Source organism: Spinacia oleracea, chromosome 6, assembly GCF_020520425.1.
Source record: "Spinacia oleracea cultivar Varoflay chromosome 6, BTI_SOV_V1, whole genome shotgun sequence".
In the NCBI taxonomy this organism is placed as follows: Eukaryota; Viridiplantae; Streptophyta; class Magnoliopsida; order Caryophyllales; family Amaranthaceae; genus Spinacia; species Spinacia oleracea.
In genome coordinates, this window is record NC_079492.1 from 6,368,868 (window position 1) to 6,380,365 (window position 11,498).

Here is an 11,498-nt window from a genome sequence, read left to right on the forward strand (position 1 = left end):
TTATTATATTATTATTATTTATTATTTATTATTTATTATTTATTATTTATTATTTATTATTTATATTATTATTTATTATTTATTATTTATTATTTATTATTTATTATTTATTATTTATTATTTATTATTTATTATTTATTATTTATTATTTATTATTTATTATTTATTATTTATTATTTATTATTTATTATTTATTATTTATTATTTATTATTTATTATTTATTATTTATTATTTATTATTTATTATTTATTATTTATTATTTATTATTTATTATTTATTATTTATTATTTATTATTTATTATTATTATTTATTATTTATTATTTATTATTTATTATTTATTATTTATTATTATTATTTATTATTTATTATTTATTATTTATTATTTATTATTTATTATTATTATTTATATTTATTATTTATTATTTATTATTATTATTTATTATTTATTATTATTATATTTATTATTTATTATTTATTATTTATTATTTATTATTATATTTATTATTATTATTTATTATTTATTATTTATTTATTATTTATTATTTATTATTTATTATTTATTATTTATTATTATTATTTATTATTTATTATTTATTATTTATTATTTATATTTATTATTTATTATTTATTATTTATTATTTATATTTATTATTTATTATTTATTATTTATTATTTATTATTTATTATTTATTATTTATTATTTATTATTTATTATCTATTATCTACTACCTCCGTTCCTAAATGATCTTTACGGTTACTATTTGCACGGTAATTAAGGAATTTTGGTGAACATGTGATGGTGGGGTAACAAATGGAAAATAAGTGGCTATAAATTGTACAACAGTGTGAGTGGGTGGAAACTAATATTAAAGTATTGTGAGTGGGTAAGTTATGGTGGCCAAATAAGAGTAAAAATGGAATAAAGTAGGAATGTAAAGAACTTTCAGGAACGGACTAAAACGGAAAGCGTAAAGAACTTTTAGGAACGGAGGTAGTATTATCTATTATTTATTATCTATTATTTATTATCTATTATTTATTATTTATTATTTATTATTTATTATTTATTATTTATTTCGGTAATATATTCTGTTAAGTTAAGTTAAGTTAAGTTAAGTTCAGTTCAGGAGCATTCAGTTCAGTTCAGTTCAGTTCAGTTCAGTTCAACTCTACAGAACACGGCGTTATACTTACCCATTAAACTAGTCAACCTCCGATCAGAGTACTGAGTTTTCGATCTTCATAAACCCCAAAAACTAAAACCCTATTTTTTTTCAATCTCTCCTTGCCATTTCTTCAATCTTCCGCAAAATGCAAAAATCAATGGCGATTTTTACCAGAATTCGATCAAGATCACTACTCCAACTCCGGAACTACTCATCATCTCCATCATCAATCCTAAGCCCAGATTCAAAAACAATCTTAACCAGCAAACAGAAAACAAGGGCAGCTCTCTATCTCCTTAAATCCGAGAAAAACCCAGAAAAAATCATCGACATTTGCAGGGCAGCTTCTATAACCCCTGAGACTCACCTCGATCGCGCCTGCTTTTCTCTTGCTGTTAATAAACTCTCTGGGTTGAATTACTTCGAGGGTATTCGCGTTTTTATTGAGGAACTTAAGAAACGTCCCGATTTGCAAAACGAGCGTTTCTTTTCTCACGCTATCGTACTATATGGGCAAGCTGGTATGAAAAGTTTCTAGTCATTTTCTTCTTTTTTTACAAATTTTTAGCCATTTTGTTGATTTGGGTAATTGCTATAACTGTGAAATGAGAACTCAATTTATGGAAAATACTTCAATTTTTTGTGTTTGATTTGAGTTGGTTTGATTTGGAATTGGTTTTGGACATTGGACTTGATGAATTTGAACTAATTAATTACTCGGGTTATTGCTAAAATTGTGAAAGTTATTGTTTTTAGCTTCGAATTAGCTGCTGGTTGGATGAATTTGAGCTAATTAATGAATTGGTTTATTTCTAAAGTTGTGAAATTTCTTGTTTTGAGCTTCGAATTAGCTGCTGGTTGGATAAATTTGAATGAAGAATTCCCAGTCTATCTCAGATTTGTGTATTTTTTTCTTGCTTAATACAAAAGTGTGGGGTCAATGTGAAGTCAAACCATGAAGAGTTGGAGAGTGTATAATATGTTCATCCCTTGAAGTTGAAGGTGGGTTAGACTTAACATTAGTTTGGATGGCGGAAATGATGATACATCTGAAAATGATCTTACAACATTTCACAATTCTGAAATGAAATCCCTTCTGATGCGAAAACTAAGTTTCAGGTTTGTTAAATGTAGATTGGAATTGGATTCGCGAGATGAAAATGATTTAAAAACTGTGAACCTTGTATTCGGTTTCATTGCTCTGGCTGAATTTGGCTCTGAAAGATAGTAGATTAGGGATATGACGCGGTTTAAGAGGGGTAGTCTTTGGTTCTGTTTTTTTGTGCTTGTCGGAAATTTTCTGACTAAAATAAGGTCAATGTGTGATTATCAAGGTTTTGACAATAGAGTTGATGGAAAATTTTGATGCTAGTTCTCTATCTAGATGTTCAAATTATGTTTTGCTTTGAAACTTGCAGATATAATTAGGGTTTCTGATGAAGGAAAAGGGCTATATATTTCAGTTGTGGGTTTATATCATGTCATTCTGACAATCTGACCTCAAAAATTTCTTGGCAGAGTAGATTTCAAAATGTGCTTTTATAATGGATGTTGCTAATGGACTGTTTGAGAACTTAGTTCAGGAGCATTAAGTCAGATAAGGTCAAAAAATTTATACAAGTGCAGTGCAAATGAGCTTGAATAAGGGCTACCCAAGTTCAATTCACAATTCAGATAAAATATTGACCACCCAAGTTCAGTTTAACAACAAAACAAGTGTTTGATAATTACATTAAGTTTTAATTCCGGTATGTTAAGATAGGTTAAGATAAGTTCAAATAAGTGAACCTTATGTGATTAGAACACATAGTTTGCTGGTCTTCAGTTAAGATGTCCAGTTTGAAACTGGGTGTTCTTCGCCCTGCTAGCTTCGAAATTGAATATTCCAGTTTTGTTGTGCCAACAAACTGATGAACAATGCTGTTTGCAGGTATGCTCCAAAATGCCATTGATACTTTTGAGCAAATGGAACAACTGGGTGTACATAGGACTGTCAAATCACTCAATAGTTTGTTGCTTTCTTGCATTATAGCTAAGAAATGTAACGAGGTTAAGAGGATTTTTACAGAATTTCCCAAAACATATAACATTCAGCCTAATATTATTACTTATAATACCGTGATCAAGGCTTTTACTGAGGTGGGTGAGTCGAATTCAAGTTATTCCATTGTGGCCGAGATGGGGAGGAACAACTGTAAACCCAACGCAACAACATTCTGTCACATGATTACCGGGTTTTATAAAGAGCAGAAAACTGAAGATGTGGGAAAAGTACTGGAGTTAATGAAAGAACACGGAATGAAACCGGGGCTCAGCATGTACAACACCAGAATCCAGAGTTTGTGTAAGTTGGGAAGGTCATTCGAGGCTAAAGCTTTGTTAGACGGGTTGCTTGAAAGGAGAATCAATCCAAATTCAAACACGTACACGAATTTGATCCACGGGTTCTGTAGAGAAGGGAAGCTTGAAGATGCAAAGCAGTTATATAAGGGTATGAACAACCATGGAGTTAAACCGGACACCGAGTGCTACTTTACTCTTATCCACTTCTTGTGCCAAGGTGGTGATTACGAAACTGCGTTGCAGATTGCTAAGGAGTGTATGGAGAAGAATTGGGTTCCAAATTTTACCACCATGAAATCTCTTGTTGAAGGTCTGGTTAGCATTTCAAAGGTTGAAGAAGCGAAGGAGCTTGTTGCCCTAATCAAGGAGAAATTCCCTAAACATTCTGATATGTGGAAAGACACTGAAGAGAAGCTGTCACAGCCAGCAGACTAAAGTGTTGATTGATATTATAATGAAAGAAACTTATTCTTGTAAAAGGTGCTCTGTTTTTTTTCTGAAGCCAAGAAACTAAGCTTTTCAAATGTCAGATAGATCAGAAGAAGTTGTTTTGCTTACTAATATTTCCTTCGAATCTTTTCATTCTTTGTTGACCAACTGATGTTTAGTCGGTGATTCGACGTTTTTGCTGTTCTGATTATTGTTAGGAAAGCAGCAATAATTATTTTGTGAAATCTAGCTAAGTAGCTAGGGATCACAAACCTTCAGATTTGCTGATTTGATGACTCTTTCTTCAGTCAATTTTGCATGATAGATTTTGTTAATACCTCAGTAGTTGAGGTTAAAGATAGTCGTGGGCCGGGACGGACTTCGTGTTGAGCCCACGGGCTGTGGGCCTAAATGGGCCGGTCCCGAGCCAGACCTACTCGCCTTCATGCCGGGCTGGGCTGAAAAGTTCAAAACTGGGCCCATGCCTAACCTAGGCCCTCGAGCTTTCGTGTCGGGCCGGGTTAGGCAGCGTGCCTAAGTCTAATTTTACAAAATTTAGCGTGCTTTTTCGTGTCGGGTTGTGCTTTTCCCCGTAAAAATCGGCCCAAATTCGGCCCATGACTTCATGCTCGTGCCGGCCGGGCTTTTTTGTGCCAGGTCGGGCCGTGCTAGTGTTAGGTTATGATACATATGATATTACATAAATCATGCGGAAACAACCATTAACCCAGGAATACATATTATTTACACATAATCATATAGCATAATTTAGATGCATACTCTTTGTTGCGTGCCCTCCCTAGCTGCGCCCGAACCGAACAAGAACAAGTCTTTAGGACTCCAAGTGTCGTCCCTCCGTAGATAGTCCACAGCACGTCCGGATCCGCCTTAAGATTGACCAACTAGAATCGCCCTTAAGGTACTAGAATTTTCGGCACTTTTGAGCAAGATGTGTGGCTGAATTTTTCTCTCAAAAACTCACTTTGAATACTTTGAAACTCATTCTAAATTGTGAACCCAGGCCACATATTTATAGGGTTATGGAAAGGGAATTGGAATTCTATTCAGATACAAATTAATTAAACCTAGAATCCTACAAGAACTCTAATTTAATTATTTTATCAAATAGAATTAGGAATTTAATCATTAACCGAACTCTCCACGTTTTAGGAAACGTGCACGAACACAAACACTTACGCACACACACACGGCAGCCTCGATGGGCCGCCCATGCGTGCGTGCGAGCAGCAGCCCACGCAGCGAGGCCTGCGCAAGCCACAAGCCCACGCAAGCACCCGCGCGCGCTGCGCGCGCTGTGCGCGCTGCCACCGCCTGCTGGGCCTGGCCTTGCGCTGGGCCTGGCGTGGCTGTTTGTGTGGCGCGCTTGGCTTGCTGGGCGATGGCCTGGCTGTTAGGTTATGATACATATGACATTTACATAAATCATGCGGAAACAACCATTAACCCAGGAAACATATTATTTACACATAATCATATAGCATAATTAGATGCATACTCTTTGTTGCGTGCCTTCCCTAGCTGCGCCCGAACCGAACAAGAACAAGTCTTTTAGGACTCCAAATGTCGTCCCTCCGTAGATAGTCCACAGCACGTCCGGATCCGCCTTAAGATTGACCAACTAGAATCGCCCTTAAGGTACTAGAAAATTCGGCACTTTTATGAGCAAGATGTGTTTTAATTTTCTCTCAAAAAACTCACTTTTGAATACTTTGAAACTTGTGTATAAATTATGACCCCTAGGCCTTTATTTATAGAGTTATGGAAAAGGAATCGTAATCCTAGTAGGATGCGAATTAATTGGAATTAGAATCCTACATGAATTCTATTTAATTAATTTATCCAATTAGGAATAGACATTTAATCATACACTGACTCTTGCTGATTCAGGAATCACGCATGAGCACAAACTCACACACACACGGCAGCCACAAGGACTGCCCATGCGTGCGAGCTGCAGCCCACGCAGCAAGGCCCACGCATCCGTGGCCTTGGCGCGCGCTGGGCTTGTGGCGTGCGTGCTTGCTGGGCGACGGCCTGGCTTCGTGCTGGGCCTTCGTCCGGTAGGCCTCGTCCGATGCTAATTCGTACGATACGCTTCCGATTAAATTTCCATTTCCGGAATCTATTTCCGATACGAACAATATTTAATATTTCCGATTCCGGAATTAATTTCCGTTTCGAACAAATATTTAATATTTCCGTTTCCGGAATTATTTTCCGATTCCGGCAATATTTCCGATTCTGACAATATTTCCGTTTCCGGCAATATTTCCGATTCTGGTAATATTTCCATTTCCAATAATATTTTCCGATACGTACCATGTTTCCGTTTCCGGCAACATCCACGACTTGGATAATATTCATATTTCCGATACGATCCATATTTCCGTTTCCGGCAATATCATCGTTTCTGGAGTATTCATTTCTTGCCTGTGACGATCTTAGCTCCCACTGAAACCAAGATCCGTCGGTTCCGAATATTCATAGGTGGAGTATTTAATGCCATTAAATACTTGATCCGTTTACGTACTATTTGTGTGACCCTACGGGTTCAGTCAAGAGTAAGCTGTGGATTAATATCATTAATTCCACTTGAACTGAAGCGGCCTCTAGCTAGGCATTCAGCTCACTTGATCTCACTGAATTATTAACTTGTTAATTAATACTGAACCGCATTTATTAGACTTAACATAGAATGCATACTTGGACCAAGGGCATTATTTCCTTCAGTCTCCCACTTGTCCTTAGGGACAAGTGTGCATTTCCTAATTCCTTTGTCGCTCGATGCTTGCTCTTGAACATAAGGTAAGAGTTGTCATCCTTATTATGTCCAGAGGTGTTCCTCGGTTTCAGAGTTCAACTGATCAAATAAACAGATAATCATAGCCTATGATTCATCCGAGCACGGCCATGCATTTCACAGTTTCTAGCTCTCCGAGTGGCCTTGTACAACTTTTAAGCATCTCATCCCGATTTATGGGAGGACAATCCCAATCTTGCGATCTTGAGATTAGACTTCGTTTGATAGGTGATTACCTGAGCGTTGCCTTTATAGCCTCCTTTTACGGTGCGACGGTTGGTCAACGTCAAAGCAACCAGTTCTCAAACAAGTAATCTCAAATCACTCAGGTATTGAGGATTTAGTGTCTAATAATTTAATGAAATTTACTTATGACAGACTTTCATCTCTTACAGTAAAGTTTCATAGGTCTTGTCCGATACTAGTCTTCCCAAAGTAAGTATCTATGCAAATGATTATGACATTGCCATGTCCACATAGTTCAAGAAACAGAACTACTAGTCATCTTGCATTCTAATCGTCTAACGTTTTCTATGCGTCCAATTTTATAGAAAACTCCGATTAGGGACCATTTTCAACCTTTGACATTCAAGTTCACTTGATAGACATTTCTTAGTCACAGGACTGGTCCTGACAGTCTATCTTGAATATATCGTCAAGTTGAAGGGACTCATCATTTAATAAACCACGAATTAAATGGAAAAATGAATTCCTTTCATTTATTGTGAATGATTAACCAATAATGTTTTACAAAGATTTAAACTCTAAAACTTTAAAACATTAAACAGAGACATCAAAGCCATTCTCCAATATGCTTGATTCCCATAGCTGCAGTGTGCGAGTTGTGCTTCGCTTGCGGCAGAGGTTTAGTTAATGGATCTGATATGTTGTCATCAGTTCCAATTTTGCTTATCTCGACTTCTTTTCTTTCAACGAACTCTCGTAGAAGGTGAAATCTACGAAGTACATGCTTGACTCTCTGGTGGTGTCTAGGCTCTTTTGCCTGTGCAATAGCTCCGTTATTATCACAATACAGGGCTATTGGTCCTTTAATGGAGGGGACTACACCAAGTTCTCCTATGAACTTCCTTAGCCATATATCTTCCTTTGCTGCTTCATGTGCAGCAATGTACTCCGCTTCAGTTGTAGAATCCGCAATGGTGCTTTGCTTAGCACTTTTCCAGCTTACTGCTCCTCCGTTGAGGCAGAAGACAAACCCAGACTGTGATCTGAAATCATCTTTGTCGGTTTGGAAACTTGCGTCCGTATAGCCTTTAACAATTAATTCATCATCTCCACCATAGACCAGGAAGTCATCTTTGTGCCTTTTCAGGTACTTCAGAATGTTCTTGGCAGCAGTCCAATGCGCCTCTCCTGGGTCTGACTGGTATCTGCTCGTAGCACTGAGTGCGTACGCAACATCCGGGCGAGTACATATCATAGCATACATTATTGAACCAATCAATGATGCATATGGAATCCCATTCATTCGTCTACGCTCATCAAGTGTTTTTGGGCACTGAGTCTTGCTTAGAGTCATTCCATGAGACATGGGTAGGTAGCCTCGCTTGGAGTCCGCCATCTTGAACCTATCAAGCACCTTATTGATATAAGTGCTTTGACTAAGTCCAATCATCCTTTTAGATCTATCTCTGTAAATCTTGATGCCCAATATGTACTGTGCTTCTCCTAGATCCTTCATCGAAAAACATTTCCCAAGCCAAATCTTGACAGAGTTCAACATAGGAATGTCATTTCCGATAAGCAATATGTCGTCGACATATAATACTAGGAAAGCAATTTTGCTCCCACTGACCTTCTTGTATACACAAGATTCGTCTGCGTTCTTGATGAAACCAAAGTCACTGACCGCTTCATCAAAACGTATATTCCAGCTCCTGGATGCCTGCTTCAATCCGTAGATTGATTTCTTTAGCTTGCATACCTTTTTAGCATTCTTTGGATCCTCAAAACCTTCAGGCTGTGTCATAAACACAGTTTCTGTTAAAACGCCGTTTAAGAAAGCAGTTTTGACATCCATCTGCCATATTTCGTAATCGTAATATGCAGCTATTGCTAACATTATTCGAATAGACTTTAGCATTGCAACTGGTGAAAAGGTTTCATCGTAATCCACACCGTGGACTTGCCTGTAACCTTTTGCAACCAATCTAGCTTTGAAAACTTCAAGTTTCCCATCCTTGTCCTTTTTCAGTTTGAAAACCCATTTGCTTCCAATGGCTTGGTAGCCATCTGGCAAATCGACCAAATCCCATACTTGGTTTTCAGACATGGAGTCTAATTCAGATTGCATGGCTTCTTGCCATTGCTTGGAGCTAGGGCTCGTCATAGCTTGCTTGTAAGTCGCAGGTTCATCACTTTCAAGTAATAGAACGTCATAGCTCTCGTTCGTCAAAATACCTAAGTACCTTTCCGGTTGAGATCTATATCTTTGCGATCTACGCGGGGTAACATTTCTAGATTGACCATGATTCTCACCAGATTCTTCTAAAGATCTCTGAGTTTCATCCTGAATGTCATCTTGAGCATTCTCTAGAGTTTGTTGTTCGACTCGAATTTCTTCGAGGTCTACTTTTCTCCCACTTGTCATTTTGGAAATGTGATCCTTCTCCAAAAAGACACCATCTCGAGCAACAAACACTTTGTTCTCAGATGTATTGTAGAAGTAATACCCCTTTGTTTCCTTTGGATAGCCCACAAGGATACATTTGTCAGATTTTGGATGAAGTTTGTCTGAAATTAATCGTTTGACGTATACTTCACATCCCCAAATCTTAAGAAAAGACACATTTGGAGGCTTTCCAAACCATAATTCGTATGGAGTCTTTTCGACAGCTTTAGACGGAGCTCTATTTATAGTGAGTGCAGCTGTATTTAGTGCATGTCCCCAAAATTCTAATGGAAGTTCGGCCTGACCCATCATTGACCTGACCATGTCTAGCAAGGTTCTGTTCCTCCGTTCTGACACACCGTTCCATTGTGGTGTTCCAGGAGGAGTCAATTCTGATAGAATTCCACATTCTTTCAGATGGTCATCAAATTCATAGCTCAGATATTCACCGCCTCTATCAGACCGCAGTGCCTTAATCTTCTTGCCTAATTGATTCTCTACTTCACTCTGAAATTCCTTGAATTTGTCAAAGGATTCAGACTTATGCTTCATTAGGTAGACATAACCATACCTACTGAAGTCATCAGTGAAAGTGATAAAGTAGCTGAAACCACCTCTAGCATTTGTACTCATTGGTCCACATACATCTGTATGGATTAAACCCAATAGTTCATTTGCTCTTTCTCCAACTTTAGAGAAAGGTTGCTTTGTCATTTTGCCAAGTAAACATGATTCGCATTTACCATAATCCTCTAAGTCAAATGGTTCTAGAATTCCTTCCCTTTGAAGTCTTTCTAAGCGTTTCAAGTTTATATGGCCTAATCGACAATGCCACAGATAGGTGAGATCTGAATCATCCTTTTTGGCCTTTTTGGTATTTATGTTATATACTTGTTTGTCGTGATCTAATAAATAAAGTCCATTGACTAATCTAGCAGATCCATAAAACATCTCTTTAAAATAAAACGAACAACTATTGTCTTTTATTATAAAGGAAAATCCCTTAGCATCTAAGCAAGAAACTGAAATGATGTTTTTAGTAAGACTTGGAACATGGAAACATTCTTCCAGTTCCAAAACTAGCCCGGAGGGCAACGACAAATAGTAAGTTCCTACAGCTAATGCAGCAATCCGTGCTCCATTTCCCACTCGTAGGTCGACTTCACCCTTGCTTAACTTTCTACTTCTTCTTAGTCCCTGTGGATTGGAACATAAGTGTGAGCCACAACCTGTATCTAATACCCAAGAAGTTGAATTAGCAAGTATACAGTCTATAACGAAAATACCTGAAGATGGAACGACTGTTCCGTTCTTCTGATCTTCCTTTAGCTTCAAGCAATCTCTCTTCCAATGCCCCTTCTTCTTGCAGTAGAAGCATTCGGATTCAGAAGTGGGTTGACTGACCTTCCTCTTTGCAGATTTGGCGCCAGTTTGCTTAGTTGGGCTGGCCTTGTTGCCACCTTTCTTAGCATTCCTCTTCTTTCTAGATTTCTTGAACTTGCCCCCACGCACCATAAGCACATCCTGCTTATCACTTTTGAGCGTCTTTTCAGCGGTCTTCAGCATACCGTGAAGCTCAGTGAGCGTTTTGTCCAGACTATTCATACTGTAGTTCAGTTTGAACTGATCATACCCGCTATGAAGAGAATGGAGGATGGTGTCTATAGCCATTTCCTGAGAAAATTGCTGATCCAGCCGACTCATATTCTCAATGAGTCCAATCATTTTGAGAACATGTGGACTTACGGGCTCGCCTTTCTTAAGCTTGGTCTCAAGAATTTGCCTATGAGTCTCGAATCTTTCGACTCGAGCCAGATCTTGGAACATGTTCTTCAACTCACTGATGATTGTGAAAGCATCTGAGTTGATGAACGTTTTCTGCAGATCCGCACTCATAGTGGCGAGCATTAGACATTTCACATCCTTGTTGGCATCAATCCAACGATTGAGGGCTGCCTGAGTGATCCCGTCGCCTGGAGCTTCGGGCATCGCCTCATCTAGGACATACTCCTTTTCTTCCTGCATAAGAACTATTTGCAAGTTCCTTTGCCAGTCAAGGAAGTTTTTCCCGTTCAACTTCTCCTTTTCGAGAATTGATCGAATGT

The 11,498-nt window shown here is 37.6% G+C and overlaps 1 protein-coding gene across 1 annotated transcript; it reads left to right on the forward strand.

Annotated features, from left to right (window-relative positions):
• The first annotated feature begins 1,221 nt into the window (after positions 1 to 1,221).
• LOC110790742 (pentatricopeptide repeat-containing protein At1g61870, mitochondrial) lies at positions 1,222 to 4,218 on the forward strand. The gene is made up of 2 exons (XM_021995514.2): positions 1,222 to 1,689; positions 3,099 to 4,218. Exons 1-2 carry the CDS (start codon positions 1,314 to 1,316, stop codon positions 3,944 to 3,946), a joined length of 1,224 nt encoding a protein of 407 aa, XP_021851206.1. The 5' UTR covers positions 1,222 to 1,313; the 3' UTR covers positions 3,947 to 4,218.
• Positions 4,219 to 11,498: the final 7,280 nt, after the last annotated feature.

Bases quoted from the DNA above. Each gene is read 5' to 3' on its own strand.
- LOC110790742 (XM_021995514.2), top strand. From the start codon at position 1,314: ATGCAAAAATCAATGGCGATTTTTACCAGAATTCGATCAAGATCACTA. The intron at 1,690-3,098 runs GTATGAAAAGTT...TGCTGTTTGCAG, and splicing joins CGTACTATATGGGCAAGCTG to GTATGCTCCAAAATGCCATT.